The 27039-nt window shown below is 42.2% G+C and overlaps 1 protein-coding gene across 4 annotated transcripts in view; it reads left to right on the plus strand.

Annotated features, from left to right (window-relative positions):
- scn5lab (sodium channel, voltage gated, type V-like, alpha b) overlaps positions 1-27039 on the plus strand; it is a 113242-nt gene that overhangs the window by 27509 nt on the left and 58694 nt on the right. For all 4 annotated transcript variants that reach the window (XM_042067776.1, XM_042067777.1, XM_042067778.1 and 1 more), the window contains 10 exons: positions 813-941; positions 3092-3183; positions 4972-5232; positions 7946-8009; positions 14667-14808; positions 15091-15288; positions 15599-15757; positions 15899-16255; positions 22901-23021; positions 24431-24669. In XM_042067776.1, coding sequence (XP_041923710.1) covers positions 813-941; positions 3092-3183; positions 4972-5232; positions 7946-8009; positions 14667-14808; positions 15091-15288; positions 15599-15757; positions 15899-16255; positions 22901-23021; positions 24431-24669 — 1762 coding nt within the window. The remainder of the gene's footprint in view (positions 1-812; positions 942-3091; positions 3184-4971; positions 5233-7945; positions 8010-14666; positions 14809-15090; positions 15289-15598; positions 15758-15898; positions 16256-22900; positions 23022-24430; positions 24670-27039) is intronic.

Raw genomic sequence — 27039 nt, forward strand, 5'->3', positions numbered from 1 at the left:
GCCAATGCTATATTCATTTTCCACACATGCTGATCAGTGGGTGGCCGGGCCACAGAGGAGGCGGTGGTGACGGCGGTAGCTGATTAAGCCGGTCTACCCCACAAGGGCATTTCTGTCAGAGAAACAGATGCTTGTGTCTCCCACACCTCCTTAAAAGGCTCATTTACCTTAAGCACCACTCACGGTCTTTGGCGGTGAGCCACAGTAAGCCATCAGTGTTGAGAGGTCCGATGTCAAACGAAACATTTTTCACCAAAAAGACACGCTTAAAAAGAACCCCAAATAAACAAACACCGAATCCAAAAAAGCAGGATTTTTAAAAAAAAGAGAATACGGCCGTGCACTTCAGAATGCTGCATCCTCCATCTCAGCCACCATGTACTCTGCTTTGAAAGTGTGTCTAAAGTGCCGTGCTGGATGTTAATGCCCATTCTCGTCTTGATGACTGCGAAACTCATCAAGGATCGTCTTGTCAAACAAGCTTGCTGTCCATTCCCCAGGTTGCTGATGCACTCTGATTCACTCGTGCTTTTTCCCCCATCCCTTACAGTTCCATGTCCTCCCCAGATAACCCAATGCTGCTCCATATGTGTCTCTCTATCCCACCCCCCTTTTAATTCTCTCTTTGTTTTTTCCTTTCAAACTCTTGATTGGGTACAGTGTAGACTGGACCATGTCCAGGACTAACGGGAGGTATTTGCGACTGAGCTCCCTCTAGGTCCATTGCTAAGCTAATTTGTTGAACCTGTATGCGTCTGTCTCCCTCCACCCTTGTCTTCTTCTCCACCCTGTCCGACACCTGCCCTTTTCAGGTACACGTTCACCGGCATCTACACGTTTGAGTCGTTGATAAAGATCCTGGCGAGGGGCTTCTGCTTAGGGCCCTTCACATTCCTGCGTGACCCCTGGAACTGGCTGGACTTCAGCGTGATAGTCATGGCGTGAGTATCTGCCTCTCCGCTGACCTGTGGTGACCCTTCACCTTAAGCCTCGTCTGTGACCTCGTCAGACGTATTTTGCGCTGCTGATGGAGCAGTTCTCATCAGTTTCACCTCATGAGTCCCCACTGGCTCACAGAGGTGATCATTGAAATGTCCCCTCTGTCTTTATGGGTCAGATCTCTCTGTGTCCTCTCTAGCCCTTGGGGAACTCCCCTCTAATTTCCAATATTTGCTTTGTTTTGTCCATATCATCGACTGTTTATTTTCAATGTGCTGTCGCTATGGCTATTATTTTCTGTTGTGGATTGGAAGTAGTCAGGCTCTTGTCACCGTAAGAAAATAAGGAACAGATTCACAAAACCCTTAGCATTTCTGTTTATAACTTTAATCTCATCAAAAACTGTACCATTTTGGTGTGGCCTCCAGAATTGACTCTTGACAGTACGTTTGTGCCAATCAATGAGAACTGACATTGTTGTAAACAGACAGAAGATGAATATGTTTCCCGCTTGCAATGTCCAATGTATCTCCAACTGCCAAACTGTCCAGGGTCACAGGTCAAGAATGTTGTGGAATAAATCAGAACGCACACACCCCACCCTCTGGATGCTGACCGGCTGACTGTATCAGAGGCTTTTGTGCACGTCTGAAAGCAAAGTCAAAACACAGCTGCTTATTTATTGATTTGTTCCTTTATTTTCTAAATTAATGCTACTGCATTTGTATTCCATGCGAGAATATTGGCTCATTTGTAACAAATGACAATTTTTTAACGGTATTAAACCTAATATTTACGAACCAATACTTACGAAGATATATTTCTTTCTCTAATTTGCAAAGATGAAATAAAACTGAAATATAGCTGCAGTGGTGGTAAAAGAGTACTTACCCTGTGTGTTGTTCACAAAAAGTGGTAATGGAGATCTGTAGTGACAGTAAGATGTAAACATCTATATACTTTTATTGCAGTATTATATGATTCCTGCATCATCCCAACGCTAGAGAAAGATTGCACTAGGGGACTCTCCCCACTTCAATTGCAGTGATGAACTGCTGATTTCTTGTGTGGCCTTACGACCGTATTCCTCTTGGCTGAACGGGCCAGTTGTCCTTGAACTGGATATCTCAGCAGGGTTACTGGGATCCTTAGCCACACCATTTCCCATAAGTCACAGTATCGTCAGGGCGTTGACAGGACCCCTTCCCGCCGTTGCTGGCTTTATTAAATCCAGACTGATGACTGGGAAATGGATACGAGTGGTGGAAACGATAAACGCTCCCATCCCTGGGGTTTCCATGGAAACAGAATGGCCGCCCTCACTTGTTTGACTGGCAACTGTCTGAGCGAAATGGCAAACATAATTGCCTAGTACATTGGTCAAACTTTACCTTCTCTTTATCAGCTTTGCATATAATTTTACGGTAAATATTAGCATACCAGTTAATGTTTTTTTGTTTGTATTCGCTGTAATTTGATTAGTGTAATGGTCAGTGCAGAGAAATTCAGATATGCTAAGGTGCATGACGTGATACACACTCAAATTTTAAGCATCCGGCAAATTGGTACCTACTGTATTCTGGTGGTATTCTAATTTCTGGGAGACCCGTTAACATTCCATAGATTCCATATTTTTTTTATCTAAATAAGAAGACTTTATTCTTCCTATATCCTTATCTTATTCTTTCTATTTGTGTTTATAAGCTTATGTTGATTTTATATTTTTACCAATCATGTTTTTGACTGATTCCTTTATGTTTCTTCCTCTGTTTTTTGTGTTTATGTTTTATCACATGTGTAATCTGATCCTGCAGGTTTCTAACTGAGTTTATTAAAGTAGGCAATCTTCAGGCACTACGATCATTCAGGGTCATCCGAACATTGAAAACTATTTCAGTAATCCCAGGTAAGGGCATTCTGCTCCTGACCGTAACGTCAGGGGACGGGTGTAGGAGGGATAGCATTATCGCTGTTTGTCTGGTCAGAACCGTAATGTTGTACCCACTACGGTCCCAACAGCTGTGCCCCATGACCTCACCCCACTGTGGACGCCTCCTTGCCTCCTGTCTGTCTCCTGTGTCTATTCATCTGTGTGTTTGCCTGTTGTGGTTACACTGTCATTGTGTGTGCTTCAATTCTCTGCTCATTGCAGATATGTTACTGAGTTTGTGGACTTGGGCAATGTCTCAGCGCTACGAACGTTCAGAGTCCTACGAGCACTGAAAACAATCTCAGTCATCCCAGGTGAGAAGGGAGTTAAATACTAAGGGCCTACATTAAAAGGACCACTGCCAGACATTTCCTTTCTCTCCAGCTTATGCAATTCACAGAGATGTGGAAATGTGACATGTAGGAAATGAGGACACTTTTGAGTTGGGCAGCCCTCCCGAGGTGCAGAAAGTATTAGTGTTGCCAAGATTATTTAAGCATTAAGGTACCTCTGAGTTAACACTGGAGGCTACACACACAGACACACACACACACAGACACACACACACACACACACACACACACACACACACACACACACACACACACACACACACACACATGGCACTCCCATCCTTTACAGACAGCTTCTAAAAATTTTATATGTCATGTTATATGACGTAAAGAGTAAAATCCTGAATTGAACATACTCTTTTGTAATATGAGAAAAAGTGTAGTCTATATAGGTGACACTGCTGTAAGTTGCAATTAGGCTGAGGCCGTGTTATCAAGTTTCCACGCTTTCAAGCTTAAGGGGTTAAGTAACCTGACTCAAAAGACCTCATTCAACCTTAGTGTTTAACATCTAATAGGCATGAACATACTTGTGAACTGACTATCCATGAAAAGCTGTAGCCATTCACATCAGACAGTCTTTCAGATGGAACTGAGAGGTACTCACTCTACAAAGCAACATCTCTCAGTCTTGTCCTGAAATTTATAGATCAAAGAAAGATAAAATGCCCTCAGAAAGATGATTAAGAATGTCTTTCCAATAAAACACAACTTGCGTTGTTTTAAACACATCTCTGTGTTCAGATAGGGACAACACAGTTTGTGTTTCCTTTTTTAATTTATTACACAATATGCGTTGAAATAACTTGCGTTGTTTTGTTTTTTTAACACATCTCTGTGTCCAGATAGGGACACGACATTTGTTATAAGAGTGTAACTTAACATAAATTGAATATACTAAATAAATCATAAAATTACAGATGGATGGTTCTGAAAGGATTATAGTCCAGGGCTACTGTACGATATGTAGATAGATATGTATTTCATTTAATTGTTTGTACACATTTTATATGTCACATTACTCACATAGTTAAAGAATACAGATATATCACTAAATCATTCTATGAGAGATATTATGTATTACATTTATAATATACCTCTGGATACATTTATTTTAAGAATTCTAAACAGAAGTTCTTACTGGACAAATTCTGTCTGTGTCTGGTGTCAATGACATACTATTGTGAACTGGTGACAGTAGATGAGTCACTGGAAAATATTTTTGTTTGTTTTGTAAGTGTTACATACCAGGGGAAGCCCTTTCTGTGTTGTGTGTTTTTGGTTGTCTTGCCGTGCTGTGGTTTTCATGTGATGCTTGTTGCTTTTTGTGGTTGCATGACGTTTTCAATGTAGTAGATTAATATAAAAGTCAGTAATACATTGTTATGTTGACATAAAATGCCACAAACATATAGTTAGCTACATTTGGTTTTGATTTCCATAGTTGCATGTTATGCATTTGTACTGTTATGGAATTGTCTTAGAATTTAAATCATTTATGGATATTCTTTTTCATTTCATTTGAAGGAGACATTCAGCAACACAATTTTATAAAACTGACATTAAATTATGAAGGCAGCTAGTGCCAGAAAGTCCCACATTAAAATGAATTGTAGGGAAAGTTTACAGCAAAAGCTATGAAATCTGTTATTGACGAAAAGGCACCATATCAGGGAGAAGCACACTGCAGCACGCTGATGTCTCAGGGGTGGTGAGAGTGACCTTTCCCCCCTCTTGTCCCGCACTCAGGCCTGAAGACCATTGTGGGAGCTCTCATCCAGTCGGTGAAGAAGCTGGCGGACGTGATGATCCTCACCGTGTTCTGTCTGAGCGTCTTCGCCCTCATTGGCCTGCAGCTCTTCATGGGCAACCTGCGGCAGAAGTGCGTCCGCAGCCCCGCCCACTGCATCACCAACAACACTGTCAGCAGCCTCAGCGTCAACGGCAGCAGCACTTTCTTCTGCAACAACAAGACCTGGTCCTCCATCGAGGAGTTTGTCAACACCGAAGGTAGACGCTGTGCTGTTGGGAATGACTGGAAACCCACAATTTTCTGCCCAAGGGCAATTTCTACAGACTTCAGTAATCTATAGAGTGGTGTGAATGAATAGTGTGTGAACGTGGCAAAAAAGTCAATTAATGAATGTGGGTCAGAGAGCTGACTTTTTCCACGACTCCATTTTTTTCGTGCATTTCCCATGTTTCAGCATTAAAGACATAATAAGCATATCTGACCTGAATAGTTGCAGTACGAAAGAGTGATGGTCATGCAAGCAGACTGAATCTGCCCAGGCTGAAATGCAGATAGTGCATCGGCCAGGGAGCTTTTTCTCTTTTTATTATGTGGATGTGTCTAGTGTGGCAAAATGAGACTGGAACACACTCTCTGCCTTGAGCAACATTTGTTAAAGCTTACATAATGGCATATGCCTGACGTTGATTTTAAGAGAGGCAGACCATGGAAGGTATTATTTTCAATAGTGTAGGAAAAATAACAGAATAACATTTCCATATAAATTACTTATGACATATGTGCATTAGTAGTAATATTAAACAACAAATTAATCAATTAATTATGCAAGCTCATCTACTTGAATGCGTAGTTCTTTTCTCTTGTAGATTTTTTAGATGTGTATTCAGAATTTCCGAGTAAGGCAAAGTAATAATTTCTCACTCTTAGGAATACTCATGTCTGCAAAAAGCACATGTTTTTTTTTTCTTCTTTTTCTGGAATGTTCTTTTTGCCCACAAACACGTTGAGGGCAGTGTCACTGTGAATTTCAGCTCCTGCTGGCATTTACCTAGGGTGAAGACACTGAGATTATTATCACAGCCTTGGTTGCCAAGACATTTCTGGGAACCTGTGCCTTTGTTATACTGCTGTATCATATAGTGTATCTGTATTTGTAATATATTTATAGTATCTCTAAAAGCAGTATCATATTTCTTCAATCATTTTACTATCAAGTCTTTGGGTTTGTTGTTAAAGACTTTCTTATCGGGGTAATGTGGGATTTTTGTATTTTAATGTGAGTGGAGTGGATAGCAGACCCGGTTGATTGTAATTTTAAGTTAAAACAGCACAGTCATTATAGGTGAGCAGACATTCATTTAACTTTAGATTTTATTTTTGGTTGATCCCATTTCATGAGAATAGAAATTAGGGCAGAACTGTCGCTCAATAAGTTGACCTGCACAAGGCGGATGTAGGGCAAAGATTTAAATAGATTGATGCTACCTCTAATCATGACCAGTCACATTGTTTGAATTACTGACTTGCAACAGAAGTTGTATAATGCACACATAGTGATAAACAAAACATTGTTGTATAAGACACGCATGGTCTTTGCACGTAAAGCTAAAATAAATATAACCCAGCTACCACGCAAGAATGCTGTAGAGTAGCAGGATATTAGGCAAGGCAGGTGTAAACATGCATGGAATAGTTGATGTTAGCTGTTGCTGTAGTCTTTTAAGACCTGTAAAATCACTTTTTAGGATATTTCATGTGGAATAGCCTGCATAAGATATGCCTAAAGGTGCCATGATGTTATTGAATAAGAAACCTGTTGGGGTGGTACTGTTTGTTCGACCCGCAAAAGGTTATTTGATAAGAAGCCGCATTACTTTAGCCGGCTTTTGTTCTAAATACATTTATAGCACGGCGTAGATAGCATGACACGAGCCACTAGAGAGTGCGTTTAAACTGTTATTCCAGCATCTGATCAGTCCCTGGAGCGGGGGCACAGCCACAGGCTGACAAGCGCCACCGGTGGGGAGGCTTTCAGGTCTTGTTTGAGTCAGGGCGGCACAGGAGGAACATTTAAGGCCATGCTGAAACGCGGAATGCCGACAGCTGAGGGCTAAAGCGAGGGCGGTCTGCCAAGGGTCTCGCGCGGGCGAAGCCCACTCTCCAGCCCTTGCGGTCGCCCAGTGCCTCTCGAGCGCTGGAGTGGGGACAGGGTGAAAGGCAAACGGTGTGAAAATGAGGAAAGATAAAATGAAGGGCCCCGGCTGCTCAGCAGAAGGAGCACAGGCTGACCACCCAGGCCACCGTACATTGTAATCTCTTAGTCACTTTAATGGGACTGAAACACAGCTGCGGGTCCGGTCGAAATGGTGGCTCTTGCCAGGCACGCGCTGATACCATTTATATGACTTCTGAAGGAGCTGCCTTACTTCAGGGCCAAAAGTGTATCACACTAAAAGCAAGAGTGCAGTCCTAACTGTAACCTAACACCACTGGGTCTGGGTTTGTGTATTTAGTTCAATGATTACATCATTTACAATGACTTAGAGGGTGGTGCACATTTCGGAATTTCATCCAATTACTATTTTTTCATGTTCTTACAAAGTGAGTTAAGCATTAGGCTTGGAATCCGACAAAGAAAAAAGATGTATTGAGAGAAAGTGATGAGAAGTAAAAAATATCTTCATGGAAGTACATTTCTCTACATTTTTTCTTTCTACTTAATTCTATTTCAATTGTGTAAGAAACACTGTGGACAATATGATTTTGCAGGTGAAGATGGATAAAAATAAACTCTACCTGTACTGTATATCTCTATTTAATAACATCTCATCAATGCTGCTCATCCTGACTAGGCAAAGTGTACCATATCATACCAGTGTATTCATAGTGTTTGGGGTGTTTTTGAATGTGTGGTGGAACCATGTGCCATGTTTATGAACCCATCTTACATAGATATTTCTCATTTTTCAGACAATTTTTACAAAGTGGAAGGAGCCAAGGACGCCTTAATCTGTGGAAATGGAAGTGATGCTGGGTGAGTGTGTCTGGTTCCATACTACAAGTCTGGCCTTTGTTTGTTGTACCAAAGTATGCATTGGAAAACTTGGGCTGTGCAGGTCTATTGTTAACAAACAACTAATGAATGATCAATTATGTACTGAGAGTACTGTATTTAATCTAAAGGCATTTACAAGATTATTTACGCTAACCTACCTCACTTATGCATTAAACAGGTGAACTTTTTATGTGCTCTCCCGCTCTGTCCGATGTTACGTGAGCCTCTAATCGGTTTTGTAAGGCATCTAATTATTTAGTATACATCAGTTGTCACAGGTTGTCCTTGTCATATTTGGCTGTGACAGAGCACAAGTGGAGAAGGCCAAAGGGGCCCAAGATTAGCTGGGGGTGAAGCAGCGGATTGGATTCCAGTGACAGGGTGGCTAATGTAAACAAAGGTCTAGGGCAGCTTTGAAGGCCTGACTCAGGGAGGCTGGGTGAATCAGCTGTTACGACCAGCCCCCGCTGCCGTGGCTTGCACTGGGAGCCGCATAGCTCTTGAGTCACATTCAGAGGAGAGCTTTCTGAGAGCTTTGACTGAGGATTTTCAGTCATTAACTAATTACATCTTGTGTATGTTGTGTTGTCATGCGATGAATTGCTGTCATGCATGCATCTCATGTACTCTGTTGCCATGCAGTGAATTCATGATGTACAGACTTTAAAAGCAAGTTAAGTCTTAGAATCACATGAAATTGCCAGGTCTGTTTGACTGTTGACACAAATCTCAAAGAGGCTGACAAAGGTAAACTTTTAGTGAAGCTATTTCAGAAGTGATGGTGACACCCAGTATTTCTTAGTCTGTGACCACCTACGGCTTGTCAGCTTGATGTGAGTCCCTGTTGCTTTGGATAAAAGCGTGTGCTAAATCCCACTTTACTAAGTCAGTTCAGATATGTACTAGTGGTCTATTCTCGGTATCACTGTGACGTGAGTAGTGACTATATTGTGGATAATAAATGATTGACCAAGGACAGATTGGAAGATGATGTGTGCAGGTGATACCTAAAACATTGTGAAGAGATCTCACAATATAAATGATGGTAAAAGCACTTATTCACCACATGTGGCTTTGAAGCAATTAATATGAATTGGAGCAGTCTGATGGATACCACACTTTCTGACAAAGTATCGCTGGTACTGACTTTAAAATTGTTCCCCAATGAGCAATATACTGGGTATTACATCAGTTGGGCATTTTACTTCTACATTTTCACTTTACACCCCATATTGTAACAGCTCATTCAAGCTATTTATCACTCAAGTATTTTCTTTAAATGCTCATTTGTGTTAAAGGGTTTTCATTTATCGCCCCTAAAATAAGCTTGTACCATTATGATGAAGAAAGAGACGGGGGACTTAGGTGAAACCATTCTGTGAAACAGGGGTGTTGGATGATGACTACAGAGCCATTATCCACTGTCAGTGATCTCTGAAATGCCATAGCTGTGTACATTTCATTGCATGCTCCTATGGTTGCAAAGCAAATGCAATTAGCGCACAGGCTAGTAGCACTCACTAGTGGTAGCTGCCTACAGTATGCTTCCAGACCTGGCTGTAAATGGTTAAACATTATCTTAAAAGCTATTCTAATCAATACAGTAATATTTAAAAAGAATTGGACTTTTTTTTTTCAGTTGAAATGGGAATATATATCGAACATGTAATGGAAAGTGCAAGGCATTCCCCCTGAGTTATAGAGGTGGGAAGCATGTCGGCATTGCTGCCTAATGGTCTGTTGGCATAAATTATGGACTGGCCCACAGATGTTGATTGTAACATCTGCTCCCATTCAGAGAGAGACAAAGAAGAGCAGATCTGTCTGTCTGTCCCTCTGATAACATAGCATCCACAGGCGGCCTCATGTCCGGTGCTGATAACACCGCCCACAGAGCCCTGCCCTGGACTGACCACACGCACTGTGTGATACTGGACTGCAGCACTGAGGGGGCACCATGTTAAGGAAAAGTATCGTGTCATTCCAGACTATGTTTTATACCTCACCAGGTTTCTAAGATGTACATCAGCCATTATGTGTGCGCCAAACATAGAATGACAAAATACAGCTTACAAAGTACAAACACATGCCAGATTGATGCAACCAGTGGCATTTCTTGATTAAAAAGCCTGATATGGCACTGCACAAATGGCCTTTTGAGGGTTTCAGTCATAATTAAATTGTGAAGAACAGGGCACCAGGATTACAGATACCGCAGTAGGGGTAATCTCCCTGAAACCAGCCATGTTAATTGCAGTTACTGCAGCATAAGTCAAAAGGAGACACGGGCTGAAGCTTTATACGTCTCACTCTCAGCCGTGAGCGCTCATGGAGCGTCCATTATCCCAGGTACCCTTCCTCCCCTCATCTTGGTCCCTGTTTAAGGCTTCTGGCCTCCGCCTAATGGTTTTGCTAATGGCCGCCTTGGCCATGAAGTGGAGATCATTTAGTCTTTTCCTCCCATTCTTTATCTCTCCTATATTTATTTCCTTTCATCCTTGAAGAGCTGAAGTATATTCACTTTACCATAAAATGTGCTTTTGTAGATTCTCTGACGAGTATGATGTATTCTCACCTATTTTGTAAGTAGTTTCTTTTTAGTCATGAGGTAGTTGCATTTTCTATTTGTAATCAACTAATATGTCTCAAAATCTTTGAGATATTCTCATAATATTAACCCTTTTGTGACCACTCCAGACACTCCTGTGAAAACACCCATCGCCTTGCCGGTATTACTGTGGTAATTATAGGGTGTTGGTCTGTGTTGATTACACTGGTGAGACTATAAATACACTGTAATTAGGGGGCATTTTGGATGTTTGAAAGATTATATCAGTGAGCCGCCTCATAGCTTGTCCAAATGGACGGCTCATGATTTTGATCACGAGCCAGAGCCAGGCCAACTCAAAATAGCGCATGCCTCATAAGCACAGTGCTGGTGATCTTGAGTCCAACTGCTTTAATTGTTAATTAATTACAGTAATCACTTGTCAAGAAAAAGGGACAGAAATCAGGGTAAAACAATGCTTTCTCTAAACTGATCAAAATAATGTACTGTGTTGCCACTGTATGGCATGTCTCTTCATCAGACACTTGTCTTGATCAGACACTTGTCTTACATTACATTTACATTTATTTATTTAGCAGACGTTTTTATCCACAGTAAATTACATAATGAGGAATAACATTTTAGCTACAGTGCAGAGGAGACCTTAGGTAGCAATTAGCTAGTAATTGGCATGTTTTATGGAAAAAAATCTTCTAATCAACTTATAATTTTAGTATGAATATAATCAAGTAATTGAATGGGCATTACATAAAGCAATAATAAAATGTAGAACTGCAAAAAGTGATATCTTACTAAGTGTTATAATCTTATATTAAGATACAATATCTAGTTAGTATTGTTTTTAGTATAAATATACTTACTTTGAGCTTTTTTGTAAGATTATTCGACTTAAAATAAGTCAAAATCTTCTTAAATTAAGACATAAAAACTAGCAAATGTATTTGCCAATGGATTAAGAAAATGTACCTTAATTTAAGATGAGAGTTAAGATTAAATTGTCTTAAATTTTACATTTTAAAATATATTTTAATCCATTGGCAGATACATTTGCTTGTTTTTTATGTCTTAATTTAAGAAGATTTTGACTTATTTTAAGTTAAATAATCTTACAGGAAAGCTCAAAGTAAGTATCTTTATACTAAAAACAATATTATTTTTTACACCAGAATGAGGTTATATAGCTACTTGAACAATATTTTAGCTCAGCAGGAAAATGATTCAAAGTAATCAGAATCTGATGTAATATATAACAGCCACATTACCTCGAACAACTCACAAGTCCACGGAGATGGGCTGAAAACCTTAAGGGATGTTACAAAAAACAAACTCCTCGGGCAACAAACCTCCTGGAAACGGTTGCTATAGAAATTTCGTTTTGTTATCCTGGTAGACCTCCATGCTAGACCTTTCCTACGCAGTGCTAATAGCCTGTGAACTCAGATTTCAGTAATTGCTTGATGAGAGATTCTCATGACTGTGACAACACATTCAGAACGTGTGGTTTGGCAGGCGTTATAGGGATGGAAATGGAGAGATGGTAGATGTGATCAAGTCTCTATTTAAAAGGAATAGCTAGTTAATATTGTATATCAGTTTCACATAGTGTATGAGGTAGGGGTATAATGCTTTTCTCTTGAATGTTTTAGTGCAGTGTGTCTATGTGCTCTCACATACTCCCATAGAGTGCATCGGAAGGGAAGAGGGAGCAGTCTGTTTGGACAAACAGGCTGTGACTCGTGTTCACCTCATAGAACCTGGACTGAAACATGAGCTGTAAACTCAGGGTCTTATCAAGGTGAAGACCCCTACTTTGAAGCCTGTGGTCTCTCCTCTCGCTGTTTCTCTCTCTTTCTCTCTTGCTCTCTCATTTTAGGGGCTTACAGAAGGAGAGCTAATTTTCTCTCTCTAACTAACCCTGTGAGGGGGCAGATTCCTGTCCCTGCTCTCTTTGCCAACAGCTCAAATGGGTTCCCTCCACCCTGTGCCATGAGAGCCAGAGCTGTTAATGACCAGCTCACCTTTCCTGCTCAGATGCCTGTTTGTAAGAGCACAGACCAGGCAGCATTAAAGAACTCAGAAGCAATATTCCTCATTTATGATCATAAATCCACGTCAGTTGTTGAGTTGTTGAGTGACTCAATAAATCCACATTATAATTGCAAAAGACACGTCTCATATATATATATATAGTGTTCTGGACCAAGATGGCCTGATGTGATGTGCTCATTAGCTAGTAATTACTAATTGGCTAGTTAGTCTGCACTGCCTGAAAAACAGCATACTTGTTTTGTTGTACTCATGCTGTATTTTTAAATGGCAGAGGCAGCTTTGGGAATGCCATCTGAGTTAACTGCAGCCTGGTGCCAGTGCAACAGAGGAAGTTGCCGTTAATACTTCCTGTCATGTTGAGAATCTTGATGCCAATGGGCAGCTAATATGGAAACAAAAGAGAGGGAACCGTATTGGTTTACGGGATCAACTACCATACATATTCTGATCTACCTCCCGCTCATCACTAAACCCCAAAATAGCCCTTGTCAGGGGACCTCATACTTTGGCGATGCTTTGGACCATTGTGCTTCCAGCTTGTGGACGTAGTGACTGCAGCCTCTTTGGCAAATTGCTCCAAGTGACCAAAGTGATTTCACATCCAGATAAGTTGCAGATAAGGCTGTCAAAATATATTGTTATTCTAAGGATATCACACAATGACTATGTAATTGTTTATATACCAAGGAGAAAAATATATGTAAATGGTTCACATCGGTGTATGAAGTAATAGGATTTCTGTGTGCCTTGTTGGATGTTTACAGTAGTATTTGTCAGTCAGAGAGCATTAGGCAGAGAGAACAATACTTTAGGAAAGCCCTTTTCCCTTGAGATTACACTATTTTGTTTTTCTCTGATTCCTATGTTGAGCCCATCAAAGAATGTGAAAGACACAACAAAATACCATTGTTTGTAGAATGAATAAACCTTTGAAAACATAAAACTAAGGTGGGGTAAGCACATCTGTGCTAGTCCTGGAGTAGCTCAGCAAGCAGTGCCAACTGAAAGAGTTAACCCAGAGTGCCAGTAAGTGATGTTCTGTGTGAGTCAGTGTTTACATTGTGTGAGAGGACTGGAGCTGAACTTGGCTTCGCTATCAGCCTGTGGAGCTCCACCATCACTCCCCCTGTCCCCCGACCTCCCACCTCCCCCCTTGCATTTCATATGCCACCTCCCCCTTGCCATCCCATCCGCATTGAATTGAAGTGGCCCTGTCCATTATCACGTCCTCCAGAAACACACCGAGGTGTCCGACAGCGATAGCGCCCATCGCCCCACACCCTCACACCCGCCGCATGTCACGGTGGCTGGAGGGCCGCTGGCCCCGGAGCCCGCCTGCAGGGCCGGGGGGTGGGGGGGTTGCAGAGAGAGGCTGGCGGGCAGGGGAGAGACAGAGTCGTTGTGGAAAGAGGGGGTGGTGGCGCGCGGGGCCGGGCTGGCACATTTGGTGGCGCCATGGGCCTCTCAGCTCGGCCCCGCTGACAGTCGGCTGACCCCCGCCACCCATCATGTGACCCCCTCGCCGCTCGTCACAGGCGAAGTGTCGGAGGGGCCGTGCACACTTTGGCCCGGGGGCTCGGCGACTCACGTGGGGCGGCACATGGGTGCATATCTGCACGATGGCATCATCTTCCTTGCCTCAGGCAGGGGTGGAACTGTGTGTTTGTGTTATGAGCTACAACAGTGGCTATATACAGTAAAGTGGTCTACACCGTGGTCCCCATCCCCTTTCACGTCCTAGTTATTGTGCTGTTTTGTTCACATTTCCTGTGACCTTCAGGGTATCACGATACAGCCAAATGAGCGTTCATGCGCCATTATTAATTACTATTGGAGTAATGGGAGTGCAGACTTGTGAGTCAAAAGCATGCATTCAATTTGGCAGCACTGTGCTCATTCCTAAGTGCATATTTGGAGAGATACTGGGCTTGAACACTTCAAGGATTTTGTCGTTGCCCTCAATAACTCCCACATAACCAAATGGACACATCTATCTTGTGTCTGTTTTTTTTTCACAGGAAATGTCCAGATGGGTTTGAATGTATGAAGACGGGACGGAACCCTAATTATGGCTACACCAGCTTTGACACCTTTGGCTGGGCATTTCTATCACTCTTCAGACTCATGACTCAAGACTACTGGGAAAATCTCTATCATCAGGTAATGATGCAAAGTGCTCCACTCCATGTAGTGTCAATTAAATATTTTCAAATGTTCAGCGGCACTGCGTAAAACTAAAGGTTAAATTGATTACATCTCTCTCTTAATCAGACTGTGTAGCAGATCACGCATTGATATAATTCTCAACATTTTAAAACAGTAATACTGAAAAATCTCCAAAAGAACAGGATGAATGGTAGTGCTTAAATGCCTCCATGTCGATATTTAGTGTTGTACTGTAGTGATATGGAATATGGAATCTTTATTGACATCTCAACCTAGACGTTACGATCAGCGGGGAAGACCTACATGGTATTCTTTGTGGTGGTCATCTTCTTGGGCTCCTTCTACCTGGTCAACCTGATCCTGGCCGTGGTGGCCATGGCCTACGAGGAGCAGAACCAGGCCACCATCGCTGAGGCCCTGCAAAAGGATCGGGAGTTTCAGCAAGCCATGGAGCGCCTACGCCAGGAACAGCAAGTACGTCTCCCAACTCACTCAGTCCAGCAGAGCAGCAGCCGCCTAAACGATTCAAGGCGCTGGTGCTATATTGGGCTGTTAGCCTGTTTATAATATTACAGACATCCCGAACAATTGAGAAGATGACACTGCTGGGATATATGATGTGATTTAGATGTCATGTCTGCATCCGTAGATCGCAGATATTGCGATGAGCTGTCTGGTGTCTGTCTATCCATCTATTTAAGCTTCTCTGAAACTCGAACCAACAACTTTTAACTGTCTTGTTTTTTTCCTCACCTTCTTTGTCATACTCCCCCTCACTACTCAGAAAGTGACAGAGACCGAGTCGATGATTTCCCCAGATCTGTCTCCATATGTTCCCTCAGAAGAAAAAGCTCGGAGGAAAAGCCAAAGAACATTGTCTGAGGAGCCAGAGAACGAGTGTGAGGAGAAATCACAAAAAATCGATACGATAGAAGGCATGAAGGTGAGTCAGACACAAATAAGGGACAATGACAGTAATAGTCATTCGACAGCATGAAGACAGCGATGTAGGAAGTGAATAGTCTGTGGTGGGTATTCCAAACCCACTTTCCTAACACTCCTGTTTCTTGACTGCTCTACCCAGCACACAACACACGCGTTTCTCGTCCGCACGCTGTCATCACGCACCAGGAGGGGCAGCCAGGTCAGCATCTTCAACTTCCGGCCACGCAACAAGGACTCCGAGGCGGACTTCGCCGACGACGAGTTCAGCGTCCACGGCGATGCCGACAGCCGGGCGGGATCGCTGGCGCTGCCCTGGACCAAGCGCCGCACCAGCACCCAGAGCATCGGCAGCCACGGCTCCGGTGTCTTCTTCCCCAGCCTCAACATCAACGGCAAGCTCTTCGTGGCCATGGACCAGAACGGGATGACAGGCCAAGGGCCTCTCACAGCACTGCCTCTGCCTGCCTGCACCATGGAGAAGGTCAAAGAAGAAAGTGTGAGTACATCCATGACTAATCAAAAATATATACTGAAAATATATCTTTGTTTAACATATATTGAAACAGCATATGATACATTTAAGATAGCACGCAGTTTACAGAATAGGAGACATTTAGTGGAGATGTCAAGTCAAGTCAAGTCAGTTTTATTTGTATAGCGCATTTAACGTGCACAGAGTGCCACCCAAAGCGCTCCACATATAGGCTAAGACATTGTCATTGACACATACAAAATCATAGACTAACAAAGACAATAGCGGACGGAGCGGCGTAGTCGCCAGCGTACCCGTGGCACCAAGACATAGAACTACATTTAAGAAATAACAAACGCAAAAGATGCCGGACGTAGCGGCATAGTCGCCAGCGTACCTGTGACACCAAGACATACAAGACAAACAACAAACAAATTAATAAATAAAATAAATACAAATTAAAAATAAAATTAGTCCAATTTCCAACCGGCTGAAAATGTCCAAGGGCAATGATGACTCGCGTGAAACTGCGCACAGCTGTGTCTCCACAACCGATGCATGCAACGCCAACAAAGTTCTTTACACTCACTGGCAGTCTGGAAGCATAACAGTCCGAAGTCACTGGAAGCATAACAGTCCGAAGTCATGGGCGATCTTGTAGATCAGCAACTCGGTGGACTCGGTGAGATGTGCATGTGGGATGGTTCAGTGGCTGTTTCTGTGACAGCAAGCATAGCCACAACATGTCAGTTATTCAACTATTTCAACTATTGTTAATAATATTAAATCTTTGTTAGTCATATTAAAACATTAATATTTTTCAGTTGTTTTTAGATGCATTTAAATGGTGTGATTGATAGTATCATTCTGCGAATGGTGTATTAAAAAGGGTGCTTATAAAGGGTAGAGGCACATAGTACTTTACAATCTACACAAACATACTATACTATAAGAAGCACAACAAAGGTAGAAATCCATTTCTGTGATTCTCAGCTCTCAGCTCAACTTGTCTTTCCATATTAAGTTGCACTGTCTTGTAAGGATTACTTACAGTACTATTCTATACTATAAAAAGGCCTATATACTCGTATTACTTTTTTGCTCACTAAACAGAAATGTATTTAAACTCTCAAACTCTACTAAATATTCTAACAGAAATATTGTGGTGCTTGTGGTATTCTGTATGAAAACACTATTTAGAGATGTCACAGGACATAAAGTGTGGTTAGAAATAACACAGTGCAGACAGGTTGAAAGTCCAGTGATCCAGAAAGCAACAAATAAGAAATAAAAACAAACAAGCAGAACAGTGTGACCCCTTTCTGAGAACATCTAACGCGTCTATGATCAGAGTCGGTCTAACTGCTCTTGGTGACATCGGTTCTAACTGCCACCCTCACCCACCCCTGTGAATGTACTGACTTTCAATGTTTTCATTACAGTAATATATCTCATTATTAAACAGCAGACCCCCCCCCCCCCCCCACGACTGTCAATAAACTGAAAAAATAAATCACAGACATTCTAAGAATTCTTCGACGAAGAAATCATGATTCATTGTGCTGGTTTGCCGATGATGCCTTATCAGTGAATTATATCTCAGAAATCATGCAAAACCTTCAACTGTTTCACATCTGATGGATTAGATATGAAGGGTTAATATTTGACAGATTTAATATGAAGGGTTTATTTGTAAAGTGTAGCCAAGACTAGAGGGCTTGTATAACTTCCAAACAGTCAAGATATATCTCAAATAAAGCGGAGAGAACTCCAGAAAGCTGTTTGGTCGCTCAGGGCGGTTGCCTTGACTCAATTCTCTGCTGGGGTGAGGGTTGGGGGAGCATTGGGTGCCCTGTTGTCCTGGCAATGCAGCCATGGTAACGTAGCAACAGATGCTGAAGGAGAGGTGCTCTGGTGTTCCACAGGCTCACTCGGGGGAGACTGAGTGGCCTGGAGTTCCCCTCACACCGAAACAGTGTGGTGGTGGGCGGTGATGTGGGCCGAGACAAAGTGCCCGTGCGTCACAACTTTGATTACCTGGGATCAAAAAGCCATTATATAATCAGAGTGTCATTGCTGCAGACAAATAAGGAGTAATTGACTCTCGGCCCTTGTAATTTAAACAAAGTGGACCGGTACAGTGTCACTGTTGTCAGACTGGCCCAAAATGTACTGTTGATATAGCAGGAAATAACCAATGTGAATGTTTTGTAAAAACATATAAAAATTCTGATCACAATTTTACATTGTTGAAGGCGCTACTGGCATTTTTACTGGCATCATGAGCAACAACAACAAAAAAAAAAACACTTTTTGAGCAATCAATAATAATTATTGTGACTGTGAATACTCGTATGTGTGTTTGTGTGCTTGTGTGCACTGAGCACACACACACACGTTTGTGCACAGCATTGGGTTCGTGATTGTGTGTTGTGGCTTGCTCTTCCCGTTGCCATTGACCTGACATCGGTTTTGAGCCCCTCTACCCAAACCCCACTCAATGCCCTTCCTCTGTGGGGTCATAGTGAAAATTGTGCATCAGCGTGAAGGGTCCGCCTGAAGTGACGTCTCGTGCCCAAGCCCCGGCCCATCCAGAACAGCATGTGCATGCCAAATGCAGTCAGGCCCGCGACTCCCGCATCACTCACAAAACCAATCAGGCTGACTTAGGATTCCTCATCCATGTGCCGGCACCGCAGAGTCGTGTGTTTTCTTGTTTTTCTCTTTGTTTATTATGACCGCCGCTAGCGAAGCGGTCATATAGGGATTGTCAAAGTTTTTTTTTAATTTTTTTTAATTTTTAATTTTTATTTTTTTCCCCGTCATCTACTTCCTCAACGATTTGGTCAACGATACCCGGGACACCGAACCACCGGGGCACATGAAATTTGGTGGGTATGTAGCCCCAATAGACTTTTACGGAAACATTTTGTTTCGTCCCCGGGGGCCACTCCCCCCCCCCCCGTGCTGGGCCCCCCGAACCGCAAAAAAAGCAGTTTTCTAAATAACTACCTGAACCGTGGCACTGAGGATGAAGAATCTTTTATGGTATGTTGGTCTCAAGGGCCCACATCAACCTGGCCCATAATCACTCATTTGTGATTTGCACCCCCCCGGTAAAAAATGAAAATGCAATATTATTCTGCTTTAATCGCCCCTATCTTCAGTTAAGATGTTCAGAACTGCACCAAATTTTATGTGTATGATTGACCTGGCATTCTCTGGGGGTATGCCAAGTTTCGTAGAATTTCATCCATGGGGGGGTCTAAAAAAAATTAGGTTATGTGTACATTTAGTGACTGTACACTCATTGGCCTGTAGATGGCGGTGCACACATATACACATGCACACACATACAGGCACCCACATACTATCGGTATTAGAACGGCCGATACATAATTACAAATTCAGTAGGATTAAAAGAAAGCCAAAATAAATATTCATCATCATCATCATGGCTGCATTTCCAGTATTGGCGATAAGTATAGTCGTTTGTCCACTAGATGGCGCATCGTTGCAGTGAGACGTAATTTTGTCGGAAGTTAAAAGTGGGTTGGAAAAACAATGGACGCTTCCTACAAGGACTGTAGTTTACCGCAGAGAACGTCTAATAAGGATAGGACGATGTTCACATGAAATATAATTCCCATTTCTTTTTGAAGCTGAAATAAATCTGAGGATGTTTATCGGACATGCTTGGTTTTTACTGCAGGTACGTTAATCTTATAATATCAATAAGGACCTAGGTAATGTTACCGTTAGCGTTGGTTGAGTGATGGAGGCCAATTTGATTGATTGCATTTGTAGAAAACTATAAATGCTGTTATACCAAGCAAATTGATAGCAACACTGTAATTGTATCTTTCGACTGTCATTTGTTGCACGTGCTACAAAAATCATTCTGTGCAATGGAAGATTTACCAACGTTACACCGGTCTGATACAGTTTTGCCTATACATGCGTGAGACTGAGACGCCTGTTTATTTTGTTTTAAGTACGTGCAGGGTGTGAGAGGGGAATCGATGTGCTTTGATTCCAGCTTGGTAGTTGTAGTCTGTGAAATTAAAAAGCATGTGTGTGTGAAGTATCCAAACAATGACACCTTCATTTCATTATGGCTGCTTTAGCAACACACCTTAAGCTACTGTGTAGTGCAGGGGTCTCAAACTCAAATGAGCTGGGGGCCAATTCTGCCAACGTCATCTGATTGGAGGGCCGGCTATTTCTGAAAATGCAATATTCTTTTTTTCAAATACCACACACAACTGCAAACAGAAAGTGCAAGTGTTTTTATCTAGTTTTAGACACCTGTGCTAGCAACCTTATAAATAAAATAATGATAAAATAAATATTAATACAAATTATAAAACAAATGAAAAGCATAAAAACGGGTATGTGTGTGTTTCACACCAAATAAAAATATTTTCCTCTCATAACTTTTTTAAACCTGGCAAACTATAGGCGTCAGGGTTAAGAAAGCAACACCATTGGATTTTTATATCAAAATTTCAAAAGGCCATGGCTTGAAAATGGTCAGAGATAAAGTCCTACTGTAAATGTAAAAATCTTTGAGTAAAACAAAAGTTTATGAAGGGGGTACATTTACCCATCTAATTTGCCACTGGATGGCAAGCACCTCAAATTATGCACCTTTCAGTAAATACTGGATGAACATATTTGAGCAGGTTTACTTTCCTTTTTTCATATTACCCACATACCAACACCTAAGATGTATATGGTTTCTAAACCACAAGGCCTACAATAAAGTATTCTGGTCAAATCAGTTCCTATCGCGGGTAATTAGAAGTTCGCATCATATTGCGGGTGACTTTAGAGCCCTATTTCTACTAGCCCTGCTGTCTGCACCACGTCCATTACGGACACTATCATCACGATTACCACTGCAATCTCCAAGCTATGTTGGGCAGAGGGTCAAAATAAGCATGGTATGCTTAGTGGACACCGTCGTATACACGCAGACGCACCTCCATTCAATAGACGATCGATCGATCATAATCTCCAAAAGGATATTCTCCTTCAGATTTAGAATAGGTGAATAGCATAGCCTACCTAAGACTTCATCACACGTAAACGTTTTTCAACATTTGGTGTAGGCCTATTTCTGCTTAAATGTATGCAACACTATGGCCTGCATCGCTTCCGCGTCATTACAAATGCACGTCTTTGTGTTTCTCGTGTGTAATACAAGTAGGCCTATTTCCTGAAAACTTTGCGCAGCGATTTTGGGTTTGAATGAAGCTCTGGATGTCTAGCACATAGTGGAGCAGAGTACAAATGAGATTTGTCATCGTACTTGGAACTATCGTCTATTTTAATCAGTATCGCTGTTTGTCGCAATTAAAAATAGTCTCAAGGGCCGGATTACATTATTATTTTCACATACGTCGCGGGCTGGATTTGGCCCGCGGGCCGGGTGTTTGAGACCCCTGGTGTAGTGGGTCCCATTTAGAAGTGGCTACTTCATTCGCGCTTTCCTTGACTCATGGCGCTGCTTGAATTTTATTACAACTTTTCGCCACGATATGGCAGTTTAAGTCCGCTTGATACTGTAAGGCGTAAGCCATTGGTTTCCAAAGGAGATTTTATTTGTGTCGCCAGCATAGCCTAGCAATTTATGTTGCAAATAGGCCTACCTTACAAGCCTACTTGTTTTGTTTAATAATAAATAAATAAATACATTATGCTGCTACCTTCTGCTTTTCCCAAATACAATGTAGCCTACAGATGTACAGTACCTTTCATCAGTCCAGTTGCAATGGATGGACTGTGATGAACTGCCCTACTTGTGATTGTTTAGATATTTTAAAGGTTTTATAACAATGCTACAAATTTTTTGGCAAGTGCTACAAATCTATTCACCTTTGCAGCGCCAGTAGGCTACTTTGTGTGCGGCCCGCAAACACACATTCCAAACAAGCATACAGAAAAGTTTCAAGAGTGGGGGATGGAGTAGAAGATGGAGACAAATTCATTAATATGATTTATTTTCACGGAATGGATGTACAGGACTGAGCGGCGGTCATATTTTGTACCGCTATGCGGTACATCTAGTTTTTGTTGCTGTTGTTATTGTTTGGCTGTGGCAGGACTGTCACGTAAACATGCTATCTGACAGACTACCAGCTGTTAGAGTTTAAGTGTTAATTCTCAATTTCATATCATAATTTATTGATATGTAATGCGGTTTATTGCAGCTGAGATTTATTATTATTCATGTTTTTTGGCACCGCAAGAGACCTTTTCAGTTGGATTGTGCGAGCATAAAATGCACATGCCTTGGCCTTTGTTTCCTCTTGATTTTTTTTTTAAGGATTGAGGTCACTAAATTGTTTGTAGCCTTTCATATGTGCACTGACATTATGGGTCAGCTACCCACAGTGTACAAAAAATAACTTTTGGCAGATATTATTATACACAAGCCCCAGTAGAAGCTGTTAAAAAATAACAAATCAAATAAACACAATGCCCACCATGCATAAAGGCTAGTAAAAACATTCAGTTTGCCTTCCTTAGTGTTTTCACAATGATAACAAGTACAACTAGATGCTTGTTAGCCTTTTACTTGGTGTTGAAAGTGGATTGGTTCATTCCTTCATTTGTTTTGCCTCACTGGCGTCTACTGATGTGTTTTTGCCGTTCCTCCGGCAGGGTCCCAACTCCACCAATGAGCTGAGCAGCATGCTTCTCCCCAGCCCCATCTCCATGGAGGAGATTACACGCAGGGATCGCGCCATGAGCGCGGCCAGCTACCTCACCGATGCCATGGAGGGTGAGACACACACACACACACACACACACACACACACACACACACATACACATACACACACACTCTCTCTCTCTCTTTCTCTATCTCTCTCACACTCTCTCTCTCACACACACACACACTCTCTCTCTCTCTCACTCTCTATCTATCTCTCTCACACTCACTCACACATACACACGCACACACACACAAAAACAAAAAAATAAATATTTCTAATCTAAATTCTCTATTTCTGTTCTGAATTTCTACATTTAAAATAAAAATGTTAAAAATGTTGATAGAGCTGTAGAGCTTAGCTGTAGAGGTAAGCATATTGATTCCATCCAAAACATAAATAAAAACTTTTTTAGATAACACGACTACACTTTGACTACAACAATTTTGTGCAGTAAAAAGACAGTAACTTCAGTTTTGCCCCAAACCTTTGGTCATGATTTAAATAATGTGAAGAAATAGCATAGAAATAAATAGCACCATATGAAAGACCTCCCCATCTGCTCTCTGTGTTCTCCCCTGAGAAATCTCTTTCTGTGTACCACAGTCAGTGTAATCCCTTTGGCGACCCAGATGAAGCAGTTGCTCTATGCTATCACATTGAGTTCACAAAGGAAGAAACCAAACTTTGTATGTTGCTTATAATGCAAAATCCAAATCCAATTATGTGAAGAGACTCATGAGGTCTAAATTATCTAGCTCACTGTCACTGGAAATATGATATCAATCCCGATGGCTTAGTGAAATGACTTGAATTACATTTATCAGATGGCGGTGAACCAGACGCAGCTGTCCCATGTGGTGATTTTGATAGCTAAGTGAAAATGTCTGCTGTAGTTTAGATGAAATTGAAGTATTCATATGGACCAGATATTACTATATATCCTCTACAATAGGTTTAGGTAACGGTGAGTTGCTTTGAAATAATCACATTAAAAGGAAAGTAATACTGACACACATATTTACTTGGTGAGATGTAGCAGAAGACACGTTTTTGTCTCAGCTTTCCTCTTACCATTTATCTAATCGTTTGTTACGGGGAATGAATTGTTGCATACACCTCCACTGTTATAAAACACAATCCGATTCAACTTTTATGAACGTCAGTCTATTGTTCAACCACTAGACCTGGGCGTAATGCTCATTTACAAAAAATGTATTTAGATAATTTAGATGATTGCCTGTACTTTTTGTACAGGGATCCCTGTGAGGTAGTTCTTTGAAATGCCTGCAACAATTTAGAAAATGGTCGGATGTGAATAATTGTCATGTAGTGAGTCTGCTAAGTGGATATACTGTACATGCATTAAGTGAGGTGACTGAAGAATGACTGCTAATAGCCCGAGCACATAATGCTTGGCACTCAGCTCCTGAGTTCACTCAGCCTACCCTTTCTCTCCCCCTCGCGTGTGTCACAGAACTGGAGGAGGCCCAGCAGAAGTGCCACCCCTGCTGGTATGCCTTCGCCCACAAGTTCCTGATCTGGAGGTGCTGCCCGAATTGGCTCCGGTTCAAGGAGGTCATCATGTTCATGGTGATGGATCCCTTCCTGGACCTGGCCATCACCATCTGCATTGTCCTCAACACCCTCTTCATGGCCATGGAACACTACCCCATGACCGAGGAGTTCAACACCATGCTCTCCATCGGCAACCTGGTGAGCAGCATTTTGCTTTCTTGGCATTCTTTTTTTATGAGCAATGGGACTTGTTTGAAGGGGGAAGGCAGCCGACCATGACTTGTTCCGTCTCTCATTAACTGGACCTTATTACATTTTGTATGTTGCTGGCACCGTTGGACATATGAGGTCAAGTATAGAAAGGCTTGATACACCTGATTGCATTTGAACTTTTTTTTTGCTAGCATGGCTGCAACATAATGAGAACTTTAAAAAGGGGTGGTGTGGGTTAGGGCACCCTTCAGGGAGAAAGAACTTAACTGACGGAGACAGCTCAGCTCTAATGTTTCACAAGGAACTTTGCCAAAGGTGACGTTGGCATGGGGCTTTGGAGTTTAAGCTGCCATTAAAAGGCCACTGCAGTAGAAAGTACAGTCTGCGGCACATTAATGCATTCATTTGAAGTGCTAAGCAGGACGGGGCAAACAGTTTTACATCAACTGCCCTCAAAAGCAGGATGTTTGATTAGCGCAAGGTTAGCTGGGACAGGTTTCTAAACTCTAACCGCTGATGACAGGTGACGTTGCTTTTGGCAAGAACTAGGAAGCAAAGAGCACACGTAAATGGAAAAGGACAAAGGAATGTGATATGGTCAAATGAATCCACTCTAGGCATGGCTCAGGTGCACCTGTCCACCTAGAGGGCAAGGTCAATGCCAATCATGATGTACTCATTGTTAGTAATCAGCGCCATGCCATGTTATAGTACTCCTCTATGCCTGGTGCCATGACCCAACACAAAGACCTTGCAAGAACCTCAGGAGGACATGGTAGAGACGCTGGACACAGTGTAATGTTCTTTTATGCATACTGTAATGTCATGCACTTAATATAATGTTATTGATATCTAAATATAGCCACATGCTGTTGTCTGACTTTATGTCTGCCCATCTACTTATGAGGGATATTATCAATCATTTCATGTTTTTGTTTTTCTCCTCCATTGAAGTATTTATGTGCTGAAGGTGCCTCTTCATCTTTGTTGTTTTTCAGTATATGAAATAAGTCACTGTAGGACAGCCGACTCCCGAGCATTTCTCGCTCCAGTTGCTCCGTGCGGTGTCCTGACACGGTGGACAGTGTTTATTGAACAGGAGGCCCAGAGCAGTCGCAGTCACAGCCACCTTAGAGCAGGGTCGAGTGAGCAGGTTCGACGATGAAGCCGCTGAAAAATAGACTTCTCCCCTCTCTCTCTGTCCCATGTCGTGTTTGCTTGACCGGCACCATTACTGTCTTTGTCACCTCCGTCTGAGCCGAAGTTGAAAGGCATCACTAGCCAGTGGCGTCCGGTGCAAGCTAACGGCTCGCTCTTGGCTGGAGGCAACGACAGTCATCAAATGGCTGTCTCTGTCACTTGTTCGCTTTGCGTTCACTGTCAGCGTCTCTCGTGACACAGGGGTCGTGGCCTCATTTTTATGACAGGACAGATTTACAGTGTGAGCTGAAAAGCCATGTAATCAGTTTGTACAGACATACAAACTGATTGCCGGAGCTACAGACCAAAAAAATGATAGACTGCTTAAGTTGAGAAAGTAACTGCTGTATACTGTACTGAAACTGCTTATATGAGCAGAAGGTGAACATGACCCTTTTGTTTATATAATGAGAATGGCAAGGTTTGTTTTGGATGACACATGACTAATTCTCTGTTTTAATGATGCCTTGACTAGTTGAGGGCAGCTTATTGATGTCCCTCTGGAGGTGGCCCAATGGTCTGCAATGGTTGGCATCTCTTCACCTGATAGGTACTGTAGTTGCTGCTCGTGCCATCCTAACCGTTACCTACCCTGTTGTGGTTTGCGGCCTCTATGGCTAGGCATGCTCCTTTGCCTCGTCCCTGACCAAAACACCGTCAAATGTCAGCTCGTCTCTTCCCATTGGTGGCGGAGCGTGAGGTGGTGTGAGCAGAAGCCGAGGGTGTCATCGGTGGCGTGTCCCCAGAAACATGCTTGCTCTGCATGGCCCTGGCATGACGAGAGAGAGAGAGATATCTCTCCGGCAGACAGGACAGGAGAGAGACAGACAGGCGTGTCTGAGTCAGCTACTCTGTGAGTCACGGCTGCCGTGATGTGTGGTGCCGTGCACCCTCTTTGCTCCATGTCTCCCGCGGCGGCTGTTCTGAGTGGAGGGCTTTATTTAGGGTCTACAGGATTTGTTTATCAATTACTATACATCACACGATATGCTAACTCACTGGAATTGCTGCATTTTTGGCACAGAGTTAAAGGAACATATTGTGACAACCATGAAGTGGATTGTTACATAGATTTAAACAACATGTCAGAGGCTTCCAGAAACATTTACTGTTATATTGTTTATTGAATGGCAATGTTTTTAGTAAAGAAAAATC

This window comes from Alosa sapidissima, chromosome 17 (genome assembly GCF_018492685.1).
Source record: "Alosa sapidissima isolate fAloSap1 chromosome 17, fAloSap1.pri, whole genome shotgun sequence".
Lineage (NCBI taxonomy): Eukaryota > Metazoa > Chordata > Actinopteri > Clupeiformes > Clupeidae > Alosa > Alosa sapidissima.